Source organism: Micromys minutus (assembly GCF_963924665.1).
Source record: "Micromys minutus genome assembly, chromosome: 2".
Classification (NCBI taxonomy): domain Eukaryota; kingdom Metazoa; phylum Chordata; class Mammalia; order Rodentia; family Muridae; genus Micromys; species Micromys minutus.
Window position 1 is genome coordinate 21,022,202 of NC_137971.1, and position 24,601 is coordinate 21,046,802.

At 34.1% G+C, this 24,601-nt stretch overlaps 1 protein-coding gene across 3 annotated transcripts in view; it reads right to left on the reverse strand.

The window, feature by feature from the left end:
• The window catches only part of LOC308417122 (cytochrome P450 2C29-like), a gene marked incomplete at both ends in the record, with an annotated part of 36,536 nt that extends 14,144 nt beyond the window's left edge, over positions 1–22,392 (reverse strand). Inside the window, 6 exons of one of the 3 annotated variants that reach the window (XM_080912246.1) lie at positions 1,078–1,219; positions 8,926–9,102; positions 11,004–11,164; positions 19,985–20,134; positions 20,298–20,460; positions 22,225–22,392. In XM_080912246.1, coding sequence (XP_080768372.1) covers positions 1,078–1,219; positions 8,926–9,102; positions 11,004–11,164; positions 19,985–20,134; positions 20,298–20,460; positions 22,225–22,392 — 961 coding nt within the window. The remainder of the gene's footprint in view (positions 1–1,077; positions 1,220–8,925; positions 9,103–11,003; positions 11,165–19,984; positions 20,135–20,297; positions 20,461–22,224) is intronic. The other 2 variants (XM_080912247.1, XM_080912248.1) reach the window with 2 other exon arrangements.
• Positions 22,393–24,601: the final 2,209 nt, after the last annotated feature.

Sequence of the window (24,601 nt, forward strand, 5' to 3'; positions counted from 1 at the left end):
TATGAGGTTGAGGAAATCATCCAGAATATACCAGAGACCTGGTAAGTGAGAGACTATCATGATTCAAAGGGGAAAACCCTAAATTAAATGCCTACAGTGGGGAGAGAGAACATGTATAGCCCACCACCAGCAGAAAGACAGAACATCAAGTAAGTGACTGGGTTGCCATTCTACAGACAAAACTTGACCCATAACTGTTCTTGCCTGAAGAAACTGAAGAGATGGAAATGGAGAAAAGCCTGAAGAAAAGAGGGTCCATTGATAGGCCCAAATGAGGATCCAGCACAAGGGGAGGCCCCAAGGCTTAATAACACTACTGAGGCTAGGAAGCACTCATGATGAGAGACCTATTATCACTGCCCTCTGAAAAACACAAAGAGCAGCTGAAATAAACCGATACAGATATTTGCCCCAAAGCAATGAACAGAAGCTGCTGAACACTATGGTTTGACTACAGAAAATCTGGAAGAAGCTGAGGAGTGGGATAACATTGTAGAAGGACCAGCAGTCTCAGTTTAACCTGGACCCCTGAGATCTCTCAGACACTGGATAACTAACCAGGCACCATACACCAGCTGATATGAGGACCCCAACACATATATACCAGAGGACTACCAGGTCCAGGTTCAGAGAAGATTCACCTAACACACAAGACACTAGATGCTTCAGGGAGTTTAGCGAACTGGTAGGGTGATTTTGAAGTGGGGACATCCTCATGATGACAGGGATTGGAACAAAGAGGTTTCATGGAATATGGAAAGTTGGAGTGTGGACTGGGGGGGATAAAACTTGGAGAATAAATTATAAAATAAATTAAAAATCAAAAGAAAGGATATGTATTCACAAGGCTATATATGTAGGCCGAAGTATTTCTCCCAGGGTACCCACACACTGACCAGCAGTTGGTTGTATTTCCTACAGTCAGAGTCCATTTATATGTCCTGCTGTTAATTATAGTCAGTAGCACAGAAGATGAAGAACTTGGACTGATTCAAGAATAACAATATTCAGGACACAGGTACCATCTTTCCAGCATCTAACATGATCACTTTGGTCCATGATCACCTTTTCCCTTACCTGTGACATGTGGGTTTTTCAAGAGGAGCAGGAGAGCATATCTCAGTGTTGTGCTCGTTGACTCTGTCCCTGCACTGAGTAGATCATGGATGGTGATTGCCATATTTTCAAATGAAACTTCTGATTGTTCAATATAGTTTGCCTATAAATAATTTGATCCAGAAATCTAATTAATTATTTACCAACACACCTTATGAAAATGAATCTACAGGTTTACATGTCTATATTTGTACAAGTTGTACAGTTAAATATTTGATATTGAAATTGTAAAATTTAAGGAGAAACTACATAGTTTCAATTTAAAATAGCTGTTATAACTGTATAGAAATTCACTGAGTTGAATAGACTTTGGGTATAGTTTTCACAATAACATAATTATTATTTTACACGGTTACCTTTAAAAAACCTTATACGACTTTTTAAAGTTTTATGGTGTTTGTAACAAAGATCCTAGTATGTAGAGGAAAAATAAACATATTACTCCAGAGAATATAGTTAAAATTCTTATATTTTTCCCCTCTATTAAAAAACTTTCATCTTGGGAACTTGATAAATATCAGTTGCCAATGTAATGAGACAGAATTGAAGCAAAACAGTCGCAAATATCTGTTGATTTCTCATTACTTGTTCAAAATTTTGCCAGTTGTAATGAAGACACATAGAATAATAAATGAAGCTCTGACTTGTAAAACTGATACAATTGGGCAAATTTGGCATAAAATATAATTTCGAAGAAACAGATTGAGAAACAATTTCAATAGAAGAAATAATAGGTCAGATTTGAATGAAAGAGCATTAAAATGAGCAAAGAACTTCCATTAGTTTGAATTCTTCAAAGGGAGAATTTCTGGGTTATATATAATTTTCAATTTCACCGTGAATTCTTACTAGCATGAGTTTTCCTTTGGTTTTATTATCTGCATTTAAGTATGTGTGTACTTGTTGATTTATGGCTAAAAATCACCTAAACAAAACATTTGATTCATTATCTATTTTCTCTTATCAAATTAAAATGAAAAAAATGGGTTCTATGTCTGATCTTAGGATATGCAAATTCATCCATAAATATTACTTATTGTTTTAGTATAGTGAAGAGCAGTGTAAGGTACAAGACTCTAACTCACTGGGGCTTCTCTGCTAAACTAAGTCATATCTGCAATAAGATTATTTGCTATGAATTTAAATATATCCATTCTTTCTTAGTAAATTAATAACTAGATTTCCTCTTATTTTTAGAAAATAATATATTATTGTGTGTCAACACCACATTTGTTAAAGATCCCATCTTGTTTAGTTCTAGGTTGATGATCTCAACTACTGTGAGAACCACAGTAAGAAAAACACATGAATCTGCAGGTGTGTTTTCCATATGCTGATGTTCTTTGAATAGGTGCTCAGTAGTGAAGTACATTTGTCCTGTAATAGACATAAAGATAGCAGAGGAACTCTGACAGTGTTCTCCACAATTCTGGTAAAAACTGATATTTTCATCAATAGTATATTAGTATCTATCCCATTACATTATTGCAAGTAGGTTTTTTTCTTTGAAAAACTGCCAGAATGACTTTGGTAGCATGAAATCTTACTGTAATATCATCTGTGCTTCCCTGGTAAACCATTTACACATAATTGTGTTGAATTTATACTTTCAACCATAAGACCCAAAAGTCAGGTGAGAAATTATATGAAAGAATAACAAAAATATATGTAAGTTGCACAATATTAAGTACTTTAAGAGTTACAAACTATTGTCAAATAGGAATGACATCCAAATACAATGCTAAGTTTAATAAAAATCAGCCAGCATGATATAACACATTATTAGAACAGATGAAACAAGATCAAATGATCTTTCTATTTGACACAGAAAAGCAGTTGCAAATTGTTAATACAGACTTTCATGTCATACATACCTAGATTATGTAGATAGAAGGGAATGTGTTTGATATGAGAAAGACCATCTTTAAAAAGTGAAAATCAACATTATACTCTATTGCAGAAGACCAATAACTTACTCTACATTTAGTATGAAAATAAAATCTCAGAACCTATGCTTTCAATTTGGTTGCATACTGCTAGAAATTTTAATCTGAACAAATAACTTATAAAACAAATTAGGACAATCCAAATAAGGAAGTATACAATTTACTGAAATTTATTAAAAATACTTTATGAAATATGCAGAAAAGCACATGCAATCTAGAAAGAAAAAAAATCAACCTATTCTAAGTAGTTATTTCAGAAGAATCGTTGGACAAAAGTCAATCGAAATATAACATTATTCAGCAGAAAATAATCTAAAAAAAAAACAGGGTGTTTGCTGATGCATTTGTTGGGAGAAGCCTCACATAGTTTTTGCAGCAGTTTTTGTTCTCTCCTTAGATTCATTTGGGGCTATTTATCTTTAAAACACTGACTAAACATCTGGAAAGATGTGAGTGGAATCAGACAAAAGAATGAGTTACTATAAATAAAGTACACTAGGAAATAGATAGCATAGGGAACAAATAAGGAATTCGAGGGAGATCTCAGAAAATGGAAAGATCTCCCATACTCATGGATTGGAAGGATCAACATTTTAAAAATGGCGATCCTACCAAAAGCAATCTACAGATTTAATGCAATCCCCATCAATATTCCAACCCAGTTCTTCACTGAGTTGGAAAGATCAACGTGCAATTTCATCTGCAATATCAAAAGACCTAGAATAGCAAAATCCATCCTCAACAACAAGAAAACTTCTGAGGGAATCACCATCCATGACCTCAAGCTATATTATAAGGCAATTGTGCTAAAAATCACATGGTACTGGTACAGAAATATGCACTTGGATCAATGGAATAGAATAGAAGATTCAGAAATGAGACCTCACGTATGTGCTCACCTGATTTTGGACAAAGGAGCTGTAAACATTCAATGGAAAAAAAACCAGCCTATTCAACAAATGGTGTTAGTCCAACTGGTACACAGCATGCAGAAGAATGAAAATAGACCCTTTCTTATCTCCTTGTACAAAGCTCAAATATAAGTGCATCAACGATCTGCACATTAAACCAGATATATTGAAACTATTAGATGAGAATGTAGGGAAAACCTTATTACACATAGGAACAGAAGAAAGTTTTCTGAACAAAACACTAATGGCTCAAGCTCTAAGGTCAAAGATTAACAAATGGGACTTAATGAGATTGCAAAGTTTCTGTAAGGCTAAGGACATTGTCAAGAAAACAAAATGGCAGCCAACAGAATGGGAAAAGATCTTTACCAACTCCACATCAGATAGATGCCTAATATCCAAAGTATACAAAGAACCCAAAAAGCTAGACACCAGATAATTGAACAACCCTATTAAAAATGGGGTACAGAGCTAAACAAAACGTTCTTAATTGAGGAATATCGAATGGCTGAGAAACATCTATGAAGTGTTTGACACCCTTATCCCACAGAGAAATGCAAATCAAAACAACCCTGAGATTCCACCTTACACCAGTCAGACTGGCCACGATCCAAAACTTAGATGACAGCAGATGCTGTCGAGGATGTGGCGAAAGAGAAACACTTCTCCACTGTTGGTGGGGTTGTAACCTGATACAACCTCTCTGGAAATCAGTCTGGTGATTCCTCAGAAAATTGGACATAATACTACCTGAAGATCCAGCTATTGCATTTCTGGGCATATACCCCATGACACTCCAATATACGACAAAGATGCATGCACCACAATGTTCATAGCAGCTCTATTTATAATAGACAGAAGCTAGAAGGAACCCAGATATCCTTCAGAAGATGAATAGATACAAAAATTGTGGTACATATACACAATGGAATACTACTCAGCCACCAGAAACAATTACTTAACCAAATTCTTAAGAAAATGGTTGCATCTAGAGAATATCATCCTGAGTGAGATAACCCAGTCACAAAAGAACAAACATAATTTGCAGTTACTGATAGTGGAATGCTAACCCAAGAGGCTCGGACTGCTCCAGAAACAACTCACAGAGTGTGTGAAGTTCAAGAAAAAACAAAACAAAACAAAACAAAACAAAAACAAACAAAAAACATTATGCTCAATCCTTACACACCAAGAAACGTTGACTAATTCCAGGTTAAATCCTCTTTTACGTGTACTTTTTGCTCATTGTAACTAGTAAGACCTTAATACAGAGTATCAAACCTGAAATAAAAAGAAAAAATATCCAAGCACTGGCAAAAATGTATTTGTATACATTTATTCAAAAATGGTTAATTTTTTTCTTTTATCTTTGTTCTTTAAAATAAATTTTTAAAAATGACCAACAAATAGGTGTGCTCCCAGAGACTAGACCAGAGAGAAGATATTTCCTACGGATAGAGAAAGAAGAAGGAAATATGTGAAAAGGTTATCAAATCAAAGACATAGTAAACCATCAGGATGATCAGCAGAGATCCGTAGCAGTTTGGGCCACAAAATCACCAATTGCATTACAAGTAGTTCTGAAACATGTGCCTGCTAATGGGAATCATCGACAAGGTTATGAGAGAATATGATGACTTTTCCTATGAAATACAGAATTAAGGCATTTTAAAGAGGCAATGATGTCTTCTGGGGTACACACACCCCACGTGAATCAAACTCTAAATAATTTGGCTGTTCAAGAGAGAATTATTCCTCAAGACTCTAGGGGATTGATTAGCAATACTAGATGCTGGCCCTGAATTTCAGTGGTTTTCATGGTTAAGATGAAAACCTAGAATTTGGAACAACACAATAGATCAAGTGGATTTAATAGTATAGTGAGGTATCAGGTTATAACTGATGGTCATTATGCTAATATACAATAACAAGTTAAGTGTGAAGGCACAATCACAGAACTATGTCATTTAGAAAGTATAAGAGCTTGGAACAAATTTGATAAACCAGTAAAACTTCCAGTTTGTTTATAAATATTATACAAGGCTCAGGAGAAGGCCTCACAAATGTTTTTTATTTTTACAAAGATTAATCCCAGAAGTAAATAAAAGCATGTCTAACCTGAATGAAGACAGGTGTTGGTAAAAAACTTAACATTCAATACTGAAAATTCAGAATGTAGTAAAGGTATTACATCATGAAATTCTTGCCCAATGACAGATAGGAAAAAGCATAGAAATGATATGTGTTCTAAAATATACCATTCTGGACCCTGAGGTCTCTCAGACACTGGACCACCTAACAGGTTAATATGAGGACTCAACACATATACAGCAGAGGACTGCTCGTTCTGAGTTCAGTCAGAGGATATGGGATGGGGTGGGGGTGAAGAGGTGCAGAAATACTCATCGATATGATGGGAGGAAGTTAGAATGTGGAACAGTGGGTGAAGTGGAAGGGAGGTAAAATTTAGAGTGTGAAAAAGAAATATATATATATAAAACTTTTAAAAAGTATGCAAATTTGCACAGGTGATGGGATTGTGTGGCTGTTACTGTTTCCATATTTCAATGATAAAGCTGTTCCCTTTGAAAGATCAGAAGTTTGGAATTATAGTAAAACAAATATTCTTGCCAACAATAGTTAATCATCAGAGTCCAAAATTAAAGTTGCAAGTGAATGATACTGAAGTAGAATATGTGGTGAATACAAAAACTAATGTAACTATAATTTCACAAAAGCCTTGGTGTGATGGTTTGCAAATGCTTGGCCCAGGGAGTGGCACTATTATAAGATGTGGCTTTGTTGGAGGAAGTGTGTCATTCTTTGGTTGGGCATTGAGACACTCCTCCTAGCTACCTGAGGATACTCAGTGTGTTCCTGGTTTCCTTTAAATGAAGATGTAAAACTCTCAGCTTCTCCTGTACCATGCCTGCCTGGATGCTTCCATGCTTTTCTTTTGATGATAATGGACTGCACCTCTGAACCTGTAAGCCAGCCTCAATCAAATATTGCTATTTATAAAACTTGCCTCGGTCATGGTGTCTGTTAACAGCAAGAAAACCCTAACTAAAATACTTAGATTTAAGAATTTTCACTTCAGAAAATTTCTAGATAATGAAACCTGATGTCTCATAAAACAAACTTGTGAGGCTTTACATGTGTGGGACAAGGTCAAATAGGAAAGTTAAGGCCTTATGTTCTTGACCTAGGCATAAATTTATTGGGACAGCGGTTGGGAACTCATATTAATATCCCCTCAATATCAAATATTGTCTTTAAAAATAAAGAGTGCAATGGAACATACTTCTTGGGAAATATACAAAACAATACCATCCAGAACAACTATAGACTTTGCAATTTATCCAAAAAGAACACTTCAGGGACTGAGTTTTCAATTGTATAAGAGGAGATCCAACAGGTTCCTATCCATAAAATGGTTGACTAGAAAGTTTATGTGGGTAGACATTGGTCATTAACTAAGAATAACTGTACACACTTGAACAGCCTGTACAAGAGTTCAACATATAGCAGAGCCAGCCTACTAACCTATGTAATTTTCTTATGTTTGTCAAAAATAATTTTGAAACAGAGACTGTTACCAGGTTTAAACCAATAGGTTCATTACTGCCCGAAGAGCCTACCTTTTTTAATCCATAGGCAAGGCCTATGATAATAATTGATTTTAAATACTGCTTTCTTACTACCTTCTTACAAGATCAAAATAATAAAAAAATGCCTTTGTACTTTCTACTAATAATGCTTGATCATTAAAAGAATATCAATAGAAAATTATTCTACAGGGAATGTTAAATAGTCCAACCTTATTTCATTACTTCATGCCACAAGCACTAGAAATATTTACTTGGCAATTTTATAAAGCTATTATTTACCAATGCAATGATACCATTTTTTTTAGCTGATTCTGATGTAGATACTTTAGAGAAAATGGCACAAAAAGTTTACCTTGTTAGTGATTACAGATTGCCTCTGAAAAAAGAGAATCTATCTACTATCTATATCATGAAATAAGTCAGCAATAAAATTCAAAATCATAAATTCCAGATCAGAATATATCAGTAATGAACTCTTAACGATTTTGAAGTTTAATGAAAGATATTAATTGGTTATAGCACACTGTTGAAATAACTACTCAAGAGTTAAGTAGTATGTTTTAAATATTATAGAGACTCATACAGAGACAGACAAATGCAGCTAAAAAAGGAAGGTTAATTTTACTAGAAAAGAGAGTGCAGGATGCATATGAGAATTGTATAGATTCCAACTGCATGGTATTTTGGTTGTTCCTGCCTCCAATTAATCCCCCTATTGAGTGAATTATTCAAATGGAAGACATTATTTTAGAACAGATCTTCTTAGACCACAGGTTACAGAACTTCTACATTATTGGTCATCAAAAAAATTCTCAAAAAGCTTTTAGCAATTGTTTGGGAAAATTAACAATATCGACATTGGGTCTTGAGAATCTCTTGGGTCCCTGGCAGGTCAGTTTTTCTAATGGATATTCCCAGTTCTCTCTATCCCACAGTGCATGTCTAATTTCAAATTTGTGACCCTCTGTACATCTCCCCATCTCTCCCCATATCTTAACTGCCCTCTTTTTCTCTGCCATCTCTCTCTGAACTACCTCTCCCACTTTACTTCCTAGCAATTATTCTCTTCCCCCTACTGAGAAAGACTGTAGTGTCCACACTTTAGATTTTTTTTATCTTACCTACAATTAGGTTGTTTTCTTCTCAACTACAATGAAGTCAATGTTATCTGGTTAACAAATTTCCTTTCTGTTAACAGTATCTGTTTGGTTCATTCTCAAACTAACATATATAGAAATGTTGTTCAAAGTATATTGATTTGAAACATCTCTGACAAACATTTCAAAGTTCAACAAACCAGAACATGCTTGAAAAATGAAATAATATATTTTAAAATTTTACCTGTTTTTGTTTAATTAGGTAATAATCAATAAAGTCACGAGGGTTTGTAACATCCAACGATTTCTGGTGTTCTTTTATTTTCTCCATCAGGAAACTTTTTATATAATTAATAATTTTTGCTATTTTGTGATGACTTCCGGGACAATAGTCAATGAGTGAAGGGAAATTATTGCAGACCTACAATCATACCAAGAATTTATTTTGTTACTATGTGTTGCTTTAATTTTAGTTGTGTGTGTGTGTGTGTGTGTGTGTGTGTGTGTGTGTGTGTGTGTGTGTGAGAATACGTGTGTGTCTGTCTCTGTGTTTTATTGTCTGTGTTTGTATATCTGTGTATGTGTGTGTTTGTCTATACATACACATGCATCCATGTGATAAATGTATGGCTTGCCTTAGAAGACCAAACATGTCAGATCATCTGAAGTTAGCAGTTGTGAGCCACCAGACATGAGTGTTGAAGATCGGACTCAGGTCCTTTTGAAGATAGGACATACTATTAATCACTGATAAATCTCTCCAGTCTCTGACTATAGGAATAATGTATTGTGTAGGGTGGAAATGTATCCTATCATTCAAATGCTGATTTTCTTAATCCACTCTCTAGTTTTGAGGTTACATAGCATTGTAGTACTTACATTAAGAATCTCCCATGTGAGGTTTCTGTAAACAAGGATCACCATTTATTCTCTGACTTTTCCATAAAAGCAGAAACACCAATAACTAGGTAATAGAAAGCATAGAACTGGACTTTCCCATCCAAGGGATAAGGAAGAGAACGAGAGAGTATTTAACATAAGGAAGAGATCTAGAGAGACATGAAAACAGTATACATCTAAAGTCCAGAGTGTCAGACCAATTCAAAAGTCCAAATTCTTGAGAATTTTTCTGGTAGGCAGCCAGATAAGATTAGAGAATAACAATAGAAAATAATGCCCAGGTTTTATCTTTTAATTTAGACATTATCTTGTTCTCTCAGTGTCATTATTGGGGAAGTAGCTAAGATAACAAAACAGCCTCTGTGCTAATTTACTACATACATAAATAATAATATTTATTATGTGTCTGCCAAAGAAATGTTTTAAATGGACAGAGGTGAAGAAATCATATATCTAAAGTATATACAATGTTTAACTTGGGTTTACACATTCAGACATTAATAAAAATGGTCTTAAGTATAAATGAATATGTATTATTCCATGCATGGAATAATGTTATGCAATGTGATAGAACAAAAAATTCGATAAAAAATTCCTGACAAATTGGTCAAAGATCATAAGGTTCCCACATTGATAAGTTACAAATATAGTATGATGTAAATTATTGTCACTTACAGTTCTCTGGTGATAACAGAAGGGAAGTGTTGAGTGACTTGATTTGCAGCAAGAAGGTATATTTAACTCCTGAAAACCAGTCTCAGCATCGAGTGAATATTCAGAAGTGAATGGAGCTCCTTAGGGCTTGGCATACAAATATATATTTTACCTTTAACAGGTTTCTCAGTGATGGCATAGTTATTAAGCAGAGTTCAGGAGAGGCCAATTCAGGCTAGGACAACCATGTAAGGATATCTGTGCTCCACACAGCGTATTCTCATTTCTACAAGTCTCCTAATTACTAGGATTGTGACTCAAATATCAAACTACTGAAAAAACACAGGGTTTCAAGACAGATTTCATTACCACTAACATTCATTCAACTATGAGAATATTTCTTCTAATTTAATATATTCTTGCCCAGAAATATGTCGAACATTGCTTAGTAGTTTAAGGAGAACAAGAATGTTGCACAGAAATATGTCTTGTGAGTGATTGGTCATACTTCTAGATGTAAATATGTACTTTATACCTAAAATTCTGTGTACATCAATGGGAATGTCAATGAATAGGGAGGCAGAATTGAGCCACCATAGCCTTTGATCTTTACTTTTGCTATTGGCCTATTAAAGCGCTTCAGCCTCCCTTCCAGATATTCTTTCCATAATACATTGGTCAAAACCAAGGTGTCTTTTTTAATATCATTTTTTGCTCATTCTGAATTTGATCTGTGATCATAAAGCACCATATGCATCTTGAATTCACCTGTATCCATGGGGAGCTCAGAATCTTGACAATCTCATTTGTTTTTTCCACCAAGATAAGTAAGTCCCTATCCTTATAATCAAAACGATTCTGGAAAATAATGGAGCAGATGACATTGCATGTAGCACAGCTCAGGATGAAGGTGGGGTCACAGGGTGAGCCTGTAGATTTAAAAAAACAATTAGAAAAATACAAATTAAAATGAAAAACTAAAACAAGGCTTTTGTTAACAGGTAAAAATTCTTTAGGAGTTTTAAACTATATCTTGTCTACAATTTTTTAGCAGCATTTATATTACAATTTATAGCTCAGCATTTGCTATATATAAAATTGACATATCATGATCTTAAATTTGGAGTGATTTTTTGAAGAAAAATCAAGATTTTTAGGTTTGTAAACATTTACCCAAATCATTGTTATCAAATTTCAATGCTGATATAATGCTTAAAATTTTGCATCACATTGATATGTATAATCTTACAGATTTAAAAATCATAGGGAGCACATCTATCAATCCACTTCAAAAGTTTTAGATCTATTTTTTACTGAAAAAAAACAAACAAAAAGTATAATCATAAAATTTCAGAAATTGAGAAAGTATATCTTATTGCACTGCCTATGTGCTATATGATTCTCAGAAAGAAATAGAAAAGTATATACCTGGAAGTTCTGTATTTACAATAAGTAAACCAAAACCACAATTATTGATCCAAAGAAATAGGAAAAAACAACACTGCAGGTGAGTTTACATATGAGAGGAATAATTGTTCCATTACAAATTATTAATTTATAATTAGCTTAATAATGTCATTCAGAAAGTATCTATATTTAAGGCATGTATCCCTCAATATGCTCAGATTTTGAAAGTGAGCCATGCATAGCTCTGTAATATTTGAGGTGTTGAAGCTGGAAAATACAAATTTTGTGACAGCCAGCTAGACAGTTGTCAGAAAGTGTCGTATGAACATCTCATGCTCTTATTCCAAACTCCATGAGGAATAAGTGTAGAGCTCCTTCAACAAGGTGACACCTTTTTCCAAACAAAATCTATGCCATATCACATATATTTTGCACTTGACAGAATATTTAAACTTACTGTACTGACATATGTACTGACATACTCATTTTAGAATGTGGATGTAGGATATGCTAATATAATGAAAATCATGTTTAAAAATAGATGAGCAATTCTTTTTAATGTCAGTGGACAGTAAGGGTAGCTTAAAGTCTCATGCTGCAACAACACAACATTATAGGCAAACCTGATGTCTGACATGACAATTATTACATTACATCAATATAATGACCCATCATTACATTCTAAAATAAAATAAAATGTTCTCTTTCCTGCTTTGCTGTCATTTAAAATAAATATAATTCATACATACAGATGACCACAATTGAATGAAAAGATAGAAGGTGGGTGAAAGGAAGGAAGGAAAAATGAAGAAAGGAGGGAAGAAAGGAAGAATAAAAGGAACAAGTGGGCATGAAAAATCGGGGTATGTAAGCACATATTAACTCTGGTAAAAAATGGAGATAAAATTAGATTCAACCTTGGATTTCAAAAATGCAATGGAAAAAGAAAGGACTAATCATCTTGTTTTCTATTTTACTTATAAAATGTTTCATTACCATTTTTCCAACAATCTATAACAAAAAATGTAGCTGTGGATATAAAAAGACTGAAGTATAGAAGTTGGAAAGTATGCATGGAGAGACCCATGGCTACAGTCACATATGTAGCAGAGAATAGTTGTGTTTGGCATCAATGAAAGAAGAGATCTTTGGTCTAGTGAAGGCTCATTTCTTCAGTGTAGGGGAATGTCAAAAAAATGCGGTGGGAGTGGGTGTTTGGGAGAGATAACATCTTCATGGAAGAAAGGGAAGGGGAGAGGAGAATGAGAGGAGGGGATAACATTTGAAATGTAAATACATAGAATATCCAGTAAAGTGCTAAAAAATAAAAAAAAATGCTCATTGTTACACGGAAAGATTGTGCAACATCATGAACAGTCAGTTAGTTCTCTGTGAATTTTTTAAATAGTATTACATAAAATAAATTTTACCTTACATATTCTAGAAGGAGAAACAAAAACGTGGTTATAGAGATTTCCATTTTCCATTTATCATTAAATGTAATGCATTTTGTTGAATGTCATGCCCCTTTTTGGATATTTTACTTGTTTATATTTCAAATGCTATCTTCTTTTCTGGTTTCCCCTCCAGAAACCCCCATCCTAATTCCCTCCTGATTCTGTGAGGGTATTCACCCAACCAGCTAACTACTCCTGTTTCCCTGCCCTGGTTTTTCCTACATTGGGAAATTGAGCCTTCCTAGAACCAAGGGCCTCTTTTCCCACAGATGCCGAACAAGTGTATCCTCTGCTACGTATGCAGCTGGACCCATGGTTATTCCATGTGTACTCCAAGGATGGTGGTTTAATCCCTGGAAGCACTGAGGCAGGGCAGCTCTTGTTGGTTGAAATTGTTGCTCTTCTGGGTTTCAAACCACTTCAGTTCCTTCAGTGATTTTTCTAGTTTCTTGATTTAGGATGCCATGTTCATTCCAATGGTTGACTACAAAAATCAGCCTCTGTATTTGTCATACTCAGGAGACAGATGTATCAGGCTCTTCTCAGCAAGCACTTCTTGGCATCCGCAATAGTATTTGAAATTGGTTTTTGCATATGGACTGATACCCAGGTGAGGAAGTCTCTGGATGGCCTGTCCGTCAGGCTCAGCTCCACACTTTGTATACCCTGCTTTCTGAGAAGGACTAAAGCATACTTGTTATGGCCTTTCCTCTTCTTGAGCTTCATGTGGTATGTGAATTGTAACTTGGGTATTCCGAGCTTTTAGGCTAATATCCACTTATCAGGGAATGCGTACCATGTGTATTCTTTAGTGACTGAGTTACCTCACTCAGGATATCTACTAATCCTATACATTATGCTAAGAATTTTATAAAGTTTTTGTTTTTAATAGCTGAGTAGTACTCTATAGTGTAAATATTCATATTTTGTTTAAAAATGATTTAGTTTTTAGATCATCCTGAGTGAGATAACCCAGTCACAAAAGAACAGACATAATATGCAGTCACTGATAGTGGGATGCTAACCCCAGAGGCTTGCACTCCCCCAGAAACAACTCACAGACTGTATGAAGTCCAAGAAATAAAGAAAAAAAATATACATATATTCACAAAACAAGAAGACTTTGACTATTTCCATGTTGTGCTTTGTTTTGCATGTACTTTACGCTTATTGCAACTAGTAGGTTTTCAATGCATACTGTCAAGCCCTTGAAAAAAATCAAGTACTGACTAAAAAATATATTCACATGGTTTTATGTAAAATTTATTTTAATGTCTGAAAAAACAGTACTGACAAAAATGTATAATTTTAAGCAAAAATGTTTAAAATCTGTACATTTATCTTTGTTTAGCAAAATAAAGTCGTTTAAAAAATAAAAAAAATAAAAAAAATCTTCAAAAAATGATTTAGTTAGATAATATTTTCACATAATTTTCATTATGTTTAATCTTTACACACCAAGAAAACTTTGACTATTTCCATGTTATGTTTTGTTTTACATGTACTCTATGCTTATTTTAACTAGTAAGATTTCAGTGCATAATATCAAACCTCTACAAAATCAAATATGGAGAAAAATATATTCATACAGTTTATTGCAAAATGCCTTTAAAATCTGTATTTTTGTTTTTAAAAAATAAAGTTGTAATATAAAAAAAGAAATATGACTTTAAATCCCTCCTGCAAAAGAAAATATTTTCAAAGTTCCTCTGTAAATTTTAAACATTTGGGCTTTTTTGTGTGTTTTATTAGAACAATAATCAAAATACTAAGTATCATAGAAGAAGAAACAAAATTGATTAAATTTGTTGATTTGTATTTGTTAAAACTTCCCAGAAACTCTGGGATAAATATTAGTAGATCATAGATGATGCTATATTTGATCCATTTTAGAGTTTTTAGAAGTATTTTATTTAAAAAAAAATCTCTATAATCTTCAGAGATTTTTGCCTATAGATTTTCTTCCTTCCTCCTTTTTTTTCCTTCTTTGCATTCTTCCCTCCTTTCCTTCTTTTCCTTCCTTTTGTATAGCTATACCTGTTGATGACTCCTGGGTGCTGGAATTAAAAACATCCACCTACAACCCAGATTTCTCATTTTCTGCATTCTATGATACTATTTTTGGAATTTTTGAAGGTTTTCAGTGGCATCATTAAGTTACAAATTTTATATTTATCAAATTGTTCATATAGGATTAATATCATAGTGCTTGTAGGTACTATGTGAGTGAGTAGAATGGAAAGCAATGATCAAGTTTACCCAGATTAGAAAGTTTTTGAGTTACAGTAACAACTTGCAGCCAAGGCATACCAACTGGTGCCACAGTGTCATGCACATCATATAATTTATAGTTTTTTTTCTTTTGGTTTAAGGCATGTTTGAGGAGATAATATCCACATTTGGTATCACTTTCAGGCCAAGACTCTGTGACTAGATATCATGCACACTAAGAAAAAATTTAATATTATCACTCTAAATGGCCTTAATGCTAATCAATTCCATATCACTATTCATAATATCCATTTCTCAATGCATCTCACAACCCACATCTACTTGTAGTAGATGGCCATCAACAAAAAATCCTGAAGAAACTCAAAGAACAGAGAAAAAAAGATACTATGGTATACTCAGCATTAAATGACACATTTAAATCTCATGGATTATTCTTGTGACTTGGGGGTCATTATACAACACTGTGAGTAAAAGTATAAAAGTCATATGTGAATGACTCCAAGGAAACAATGTCTCTTGGACAAAGGAAACACTGTCATGTGGAAACAGCAATAAATCTACACTTATCATCTTACTGTGACAGTGACAACATTCACAAGAACCACACAAGCTAATGCCAGACCTAATCTCAGTATGGAAATGGGATATGGCTACAAAGTCAAAAGAGTACTGGAACTTCTTAATTTTTAAGGCAGAATTATTTGGTTTTCTTTAAGAGTATAACCTAAAACATGTCAATCATACTCCAGTAGAAAGCCACACATAAAATATATTTTATAACCACTGTTAGAGAAACTTCTGCTTATAGTAGGTGATGACTAACAAGAAGACAAAAAAAGGATAAGCTGAAGAGAATAAGAGACTTCAAAATGTTTAGTCCTATATATAAGTCATGTGCTATGCCACTTCCTTGAAATAGCAGGACAGCTACTTATATGAACTCACAACAAATGTGACAGGATGGGAAGACCTGTCAAACCAAAGCCATAAAATGTTCTAACGTTGTGGTTGGGTATGATGTACTGTATCTAGTGAAGGATTTATTTGCTATTATTAGCTTCTGGAAGAGGTGGGATTAATTTTCTCTAGAAGTAAGTATGGCTGCCACCCATTATTAAATATGTCTCATGTTACAGTAAATAGGAGACCATCACAGAAAGCCACAATGTTGACACCAACTGATTTTGGGGATACCAGCTTTAACAAACAAATATAAACTACAACTTCATGCATAGCTCATGGAACATGCAGAAGTAGAGGAATAAAAAACTTGACAATAAGAATATCAAGAAATCTATTGTGAAAAATCTTTACATATAAATGGTTGCAAAAATGATTGGGAAAATTACTGAACCATTAGATGTGTTAATTAGAGAAAAATAAAAATTTCAGAGGCCACCCTTAGATAGGGAGCTACATATGACTGCTGGTTAAGGACAAAAACCCTTTGCAAATGATGAACCCACTTGTTGGTTTTATAAGTGTTTAATTGCCAATGAATGGATTTGACATCCACATAGAGTGTAAACTTAGACAGACAGCCATTAGGGAATCAGTGCTAAAATTCTCTGACTAGGATGTTTCCAGATACCCACAGGGGCTGCTGCTGAAGGCAGATGAGAGTTGTTTGGTAGAATTTTTTCTGAGAATAGAAAGGAAGCTTAATTCCCTGGGACTTGAACACTTCATTGCCAGTAAAAACAAAACAAAACAAACAAAAAAACATAAACTATGATCTCTTCTAACTCCTCAGTGGCAGAGAAAAAGTAAAATAAAGAAAGAATGTTCTCTCTGTCTATCTCTCTCTCTCTCTCTCTCTCTCTCTCTCTCTCTCTCTCTCACACACACACACACACACACACACACACACACACACATCTATCTAAATGGATGACACAAAAGGCTGAGTCCACCAACTTCATAAACACAGATATGCATGCATATATACACACACATATACACACATGCATACAGATGTACAAAATACACATACATATTCACCCACAGAATGGTAAGAACAAAGGTCAAACAAGCAGTTTCCAAGTGTTCCACACATACATACATAAATACACACAGTGCTGGATGTAAGGAACAATGTTCTAACTTCCATTCACACAAATTTTACACATACACACACACACACACACACACACACACACACACACACACACACACACACAGTTATGCATGGAAAAGACAATGTCACAGCCAAATCATTCACACGCACACTCATACTTGATGCATGGAACCAATAATGTTCCAGCCAAACCATACCACATTTTATTCTTTCTTTTACAGCTAATAGATCCAAACAAAATCTTTCAGCTGTATACAATTACAATGTGATTACATTTTAGTTTTCTTCTAATGAATTATTATGAGGAAACAATATGTTTTCCCATAACTTTTCAGAAAATAAAATTACATAGCACCTGTAAAGAAAACAAATTATTCTAAAAAAAGACCCACATGCATCCATAAGCAAGAAACTTCTATAGTTTAACAAAGTGGAAGGAAAAAAGATAGTTTACTCAGGCTATTTCTATTACTTGCAAGTGGCAAATGTTGTTATAAAGAAAGAATTATTTATAATTTTATCTTTAAATGGAATCTTGTAAAAACTCTTAATTACAAATCTAAAGTTTTATATAAAATTCAGTCATAGCTGATTGAATCCTCAAAATGCACATCTACTTATCAAAAATTCTTAGTAAATGATATCAGAAATTTGAGGGCCAAAATATCTATAAAATATCAATTATTACTAGTCAAGCCTCGATGAGAGTCACAACAGAGAGTACTGCCACTGTTCCTGTTCCCTGATCATAACAGGTCCCTAGCTTAACCATGAGATTATCTTTCTGAACTTTATATTATTTTCTATGATTATTTACATCAGTGTTAAAAAAATCTCAACCTAGCTTAAGTAACAACTTTATATTTCCCAACATTTTCTAAGGGTGGTAATTATAGTTTGCAATCTAAATCTCTAAGTTCTTTAATAAGGTGGTGATAGAATCATAATCTGCTCAAGCAGAAATGCCCAAAAGACATCAAGCAATAATATTTTGATTGCCACCAAGACCCACCATTGAGGGACTGGAACCCCCCTTAACGTTTTCATGTAACTCTTAGAGTAAGAATGCAACAGGCAGAGAACAACCACATAAGAGCATAAAGTCATCAGGTGACATAATCCTCAGGGCTATGTCACACAGAGGCTTGTAGATTTATGTTAAAGTGATATATTATTGCATAGGAGAAAGAGAGAGAGTTAGGGAAAATGATGAGTGGAAATGGAGGCAGGCAGCAGAGGGGTTAATCAAGATAGAGCCCAAGAAGCAGGATCTAGATCCAGGTGGTAGTAGTAATTGGCTATAGAAAAATAAAAATATTTTTAAGTTTTCTGTAGGTCATTTTATCTCATATAGAAGGTTACTTTGTCCATTGCATGTTATCTTCTTGTGTAGAGAGTTTGTGGATTGAGAATTTAATTTATAAACCTGCTGGAAAAGCTACAGGTTTTGGAGTTGTTTTTATGCCAGGCAGTGGAGGAAACAAACAGGCCGGGTCAGGGAGATTGTATTCATAAGGGACAGAAGCAACTGAGTGGGCAAAGTGAACTGCCTTGGAAGGGAATATAGTGGAGAGTTAAGCTTGCAGACCTGTGACAGTGTCCTTGCAATTGACTCCAAACAGAAGATGCATCTGCAGAATGGAACTTCAGGGGCAGATAAAAGCTTAAGCCAATTGCTTAATGCAGCAGAGACCCACCTATATAGCTGTGGTAACTGGTAGGCCACATTACATAAGTTCCAAAACCATTGATCCTTCCTCCTGCATGGCCCTATGCAGAGATGGTCTGTCATAAAATCATATATAACAAACCTAACAAGAAAGATCTACTCAAAAGGATATGTACTTTAGCATGAACATACATGTACACAAAAATGAAGAAAATGAGGCTGTCAATGGGAAGATGGGAGAAGCATGAGATGGGGAAAATGGAAGACATCTTGGAAAGAATGAAGAAAGGAAAGCAAGTATATAATTCTATTTCACTTAAAATAATTCAAAACAAGTATAAAATTCTAAAAACATTAATAAAAATTTGGCTAATATAGCATTTATGTCAGCACAAATTAATTTTCATGAACATAAAGTTGGGTAGATAAGAAAATTGCGGTTGTCACAATCAAAACACATAGAAAATTTTCAAAGTTGTAATATTTTTAATGAAATAACTATTCGTTACTATCATGCTATATCAGACACTATAATTTATAAAAATTCTTTATGCTCTACTACAAAATTGTAACTATGAAACACATCATTGATACACAGAAATATAAATATGGAATCAGAAAACTATAGCACACAATGAATGTAGGAAATCCAACGTAGTTCAAAAAAATGGAAATGAATATACTAGGTCATCTTTATCAGTAGAATTTTTTTCTGGTAAAATGATCCATAATGGGAAAACTAATTTGTACTAAAGAAATGCATTACTTTACAACTCAGCAAAAATTAGCATGAAGCCTATATAATTATTTCTGGTGTAAAAATTGAAAATGTTTTAGATAGAACATTCTCACTATGACTTCAGCATGTACATCTAAACTAAGATGCAAATGTATCACTTGTATTTACCTTTGGTTTTCCTCAGTTCCTCCACAAGGCATTGTGCTTCCTCTTGAATACGGTCCTCAATATTTCTTTTCCCCATGCCCAAGTTCCGCAGAGTTGAAAGAGAGAAGCGCCGTATTTCTTTCCATCTTCTTCCATTGCTAAAAACAAACCCTAAAGAATTGAGAATATACTAGACATAGGTGTTAGGAACATGTGAAAAATAACACCATAGAGACGTCCCATTGTACCTAATAACAAAGCCTATCTGTTTCTTTCAATCTTATAACACTGTAAACACTATGCAACTCTCACATAAATATGTGCACTTGCTTACCAAGACCTTTATAAATTTTGTCAAGCACTGGAAGGCTTCCCCGACCAGCAAACTCATCACCATGATCAATCAGAGCTTCCTTCACGGCTTCAAAACCATGCAATATGACAATGGGTTTTGAGCCCAAATACAGTGTGAACACTGGGCCATAGGCTTTTGATAACTGGAAACAGAAAAGAAAATGCAAATATAGGCAAACATATGTAACCTTAATCTATATAGTATAAACCCCATTAACACTGATATCATCTCTGTATATTAATGTGTTTTTTAGTAAGGCAAATACCTTCAAATGGTTCCAAAGCCTTTTTATATAACATTATGGTTATTATTGGTTTTTAATGCCTGCAGTTAACCATATAATAGCATTAATTCAGGAATCTGTTACACAAGGATTACAATGAATTTTCATAACAAGACCTTCAGGTGGATAAGAGCCACCTAATGTTCCTTCTGGCAGCAACTGTTGCAACTTTATTAGTGCCTACCCACTCATACTGCAATCACCCTGCTCATTCACCCCACTTTGTCCAAGCTCCTCGTGTGAGCAGAAATGCTCTGCTCAACCAGAAGCTACTTCTTCTTCAGAAATTCAGGCATTAACTTGGTTAAAGTTCCTCTAGTCAGTGACAGGACATCCAGGCTAAAGGAGCAAAGATTAAACCGAAGTCAACGAACACAACACATATATTACTAAGTTTAATTGACAGATTTAATGTTATATATCAAACTTCCCATACAATATTTATAGGTTTAAGTAAAATGTACAGAGAAATTGTATGGTGCCTTAAAGACCAACAATAGTCAAATATTATTAAGGAGTAAAACTACTGTTCATGGTATAACAATACCACACTTGAAATTATACTACAGAGCTATAGTGTTACAAATAGTTTGATATTCACATGAAACAGAAAAGAAGCCTAATAGAGTAGAAAATTTGATAAAGAAACAAAGCAGCGACAATAGTCCCAATTAGGGTTTAAAGTGCAAATTTATGTCAACACAAATGATGCTATTGAACAGTCCAGATTTGGCATAATGCTACTACAAACAGGTACCCACCTCCAAAGCTGTACCACAGGTATGCAGTACTTCCTGAAAAAGTGCTCAATTATCTGTCAGCATTCTTACCTCCAGATTTAGGATTGCATGAACTAAAAATGGATATGAATAACACTAAATATGCTGAAAACTTGGCTTATTTTTTGCATTTCATGTGTTATGCCATGTCTGTTGGTATTTAGTTAAATTAGGTATCTTTTGGTTCTCTAGAGTCCAGTGTCAAGTAGATAACCTCAGTGAAGGCATATGTCTAAAAGTACACCTGACTTATTGAACAAATGTTACTATTGCCTTTTGACTTTATAGATAAAGAACCTGAAATGGCCACCTGTTAAGACCAGGCAGGAGCAGGGACACCAATCCAGCCATAACCCTTAAAATCACAGTTTGTCATGTCTACAATGTGTGCATGGGGAAACCTGGAACAAAATTTGAGAGAATGACCACACAATACCTGGCCTAACTTGAGCTACATGCCTAGAGAGAGAGCCCAACCCTGACACCATTAATGATCTTCTGCTGTTCTTGCAGAAAGGAGCCTAACATTAATGTCATCTGATGCTGGAAGTTCACGGCCAAACATTAGGAAGAGCTGAGAGGAAACTTCAGTTAGGATGTGAGTTACTAAATTAATTAATGAAATAAATGGAATGACCTAAATTTCTGCAACATGAAACTTTGCTTGTTACACAATTTCTGAAAAGTCCTAGCTGTAAAGGGCATAAGAATCAAAATAACTTGGCAAGAGGTATAACCTTATGATTATCTGTTACTTTAATATTTCTAATACTACATTTTCATTTAAAGATGCTTCCATTTTATCTTTGTTATGAGGTTTTAGAGGAGCACAATGAATACTTACATTGGTTAGGGATTTGCTGAAGTTCTTCACATCTATCTGGAGGAAATTACCAATAATTGGGAGAGGAGTGGGGCCAGGAGGGAGCTTCCCTCTTCCAGAGCTCTGTCTCCATAGTGTGAAGAGAATGAGAGAGGAGAGAGTAAGCACCAGGAATGTGACCAGATCCATGGAGACCCTCCTTACCGATACAGTTGTGATCAGGCAGCACAAAGCTTTTATAACACTGAAGCAGCATGCTCCTCTTTGAGCATATTTGACTGATCAGATAGGAAATCATTAATCTCACTCTCTCAAGTAAACTTTGTCCCTTTGATAGACATACAAATAAGAAGTTATTTACTCTTGCTCTTTACAGGGTGCCCATTTGAATTTCTGGTTAACATTACAGATTGGTGTCAAAGTACTTCAAATAAAATAAGCAAACAAGTTTCTGATGTGCAATGAGTTTTCAGAAGTAATAGATTTAATCTTGAAATTCAAGAGAACTCCTCAATCATTACATCTCAGGTTCGTAGCCATCTAGTCATATATAACTTATGTCATATATAACTTGAGAATATTGGTATATCTTATGAAATATGTTTATAATTTAACAAAGTCATCCTATATAATATAAGTAGACTTCTAACTGCCAATTCTTCTGCTACATTGACTCAGTAGCCAGAAATACAATTATGCGCCCCATGTAAGTGAATACTTAAAATTTTGCTTTATTAAATATGCAAACATTTTGTTCAAAAATGTAAATTTTACAGCTTCTTATTTCAGTCTTGTCTGATGTAAAACTAAGAAAGGAAAACATATGTGTCCATCAGACATCTTTACTATACAATGAAAGACTTGTATTATTTTGGTAAAGCTGCTGAAACAAAAGAATCATTACTGTCTCACATATCATAGCTGGAAGAATGTAGAATTCACTGTGAAATCTGAGCAGACTTACTGCCCTGAATGTATGATAGATTATTAAAGTCTTAGAATTCTCCACTTTCCACTAACGCAAATGTGAACCTGACTAAGAACAGTTCCATACATAAAAAAATAACAAAAATTGGCACCAGCTAAACTTCTCCAAATAGCAACATCAACTGGGTAGCAAGTGTTCAAATTCCTGAGCCAAGTGGGAAACATTTCTTTTGCATTATGCACTCTCCCCTTTACAAACCATTTAGAATAATTATCCCCACAATTTCTTAACTGTGTACTATGACACTACATTGATCTTTACCACTTTCATTAACAGAAAACATGACTCTAGTTAATAATTATATCACTGTTTTAAGTAAGAAGTCAACCCTTTGCTTATTTTGTAATGTTTAGAATGTCAATGAGACAATATCATAGTTATCCTTGTTATTTATGGCAGAGCAAGAACTAATTTGTTGCTTTCATATATTATTACTCTTAAAAACCTCAAAAATGAAAGATTTGGATTAGTCAGTCTCAGATTTTTTTGCCTGGAGGTATATTTGTTCTGGTACAATTAAGTGTAATTTATTAAGTGTGAAGGTTCAGATCAACATTTTTGTATCAAATATCTGAATTGTAAAAGAGTAAAAAGAGATGGGCCTCTGAGCTCACCTATTCTACATTTTGCCTTGCTTCTTTTTTTTTTTTTACAACTTTATTTAAAAAAAACCAGAGATACATGTACAGATTTAAAAAAGCATTTTAGCATAAAACTATATGAATATACTTTTTTCAGTATTTGATTTTGTAAAGGTTTGATAGTATGCATTGAAATCTTAATATTTACAATGAGCATAAAGTACATGTAAAACAAAACTTCACATAGAATTAGTCATAGTTTCCTTGTTGTGTAATGATTAAACATAATTGTTTTTAAATACCAAATATTGCCACAAGGCTATCTTCTTATCTCTTGAGATATTAATGGTTTAAGGTCTTTGTGTTCCCCAATCTGAGAGGGTGCAATACACTTATTGTTTTTTATTTTCTAAGAAATACTGAGGCTTCCACTTTTTGGGCTTGATTTTTTTGAGCTTCATATGGTCTATGAGTTGTTTCTTGGGTGAGTTGTTTCTTGGGTATTCAGCTCTTTATCAGTGACTATATATATATATATATATATATATATATATATATATATATATATATATATATATATATATATATCTATATTGTGTGTGTGTGTGTGTGTGTGTGGTGTGTGTGTGTGTGTGTGTGTGTGTGTGTATTTGTGCCTAGGTTACCTCACTCAGGATAATATTCTCTAGATAAATCCATTTTCTAGGAAATTCATAAAGTCATAGTTTCTAATAGCTGAGTAGTACTCCAATGTTTAAATATATTTGCTTTGCTTTTTAAGTAAGGACCCATTGATGATGCATGGAGCACGACAAATTCACTTATTGAA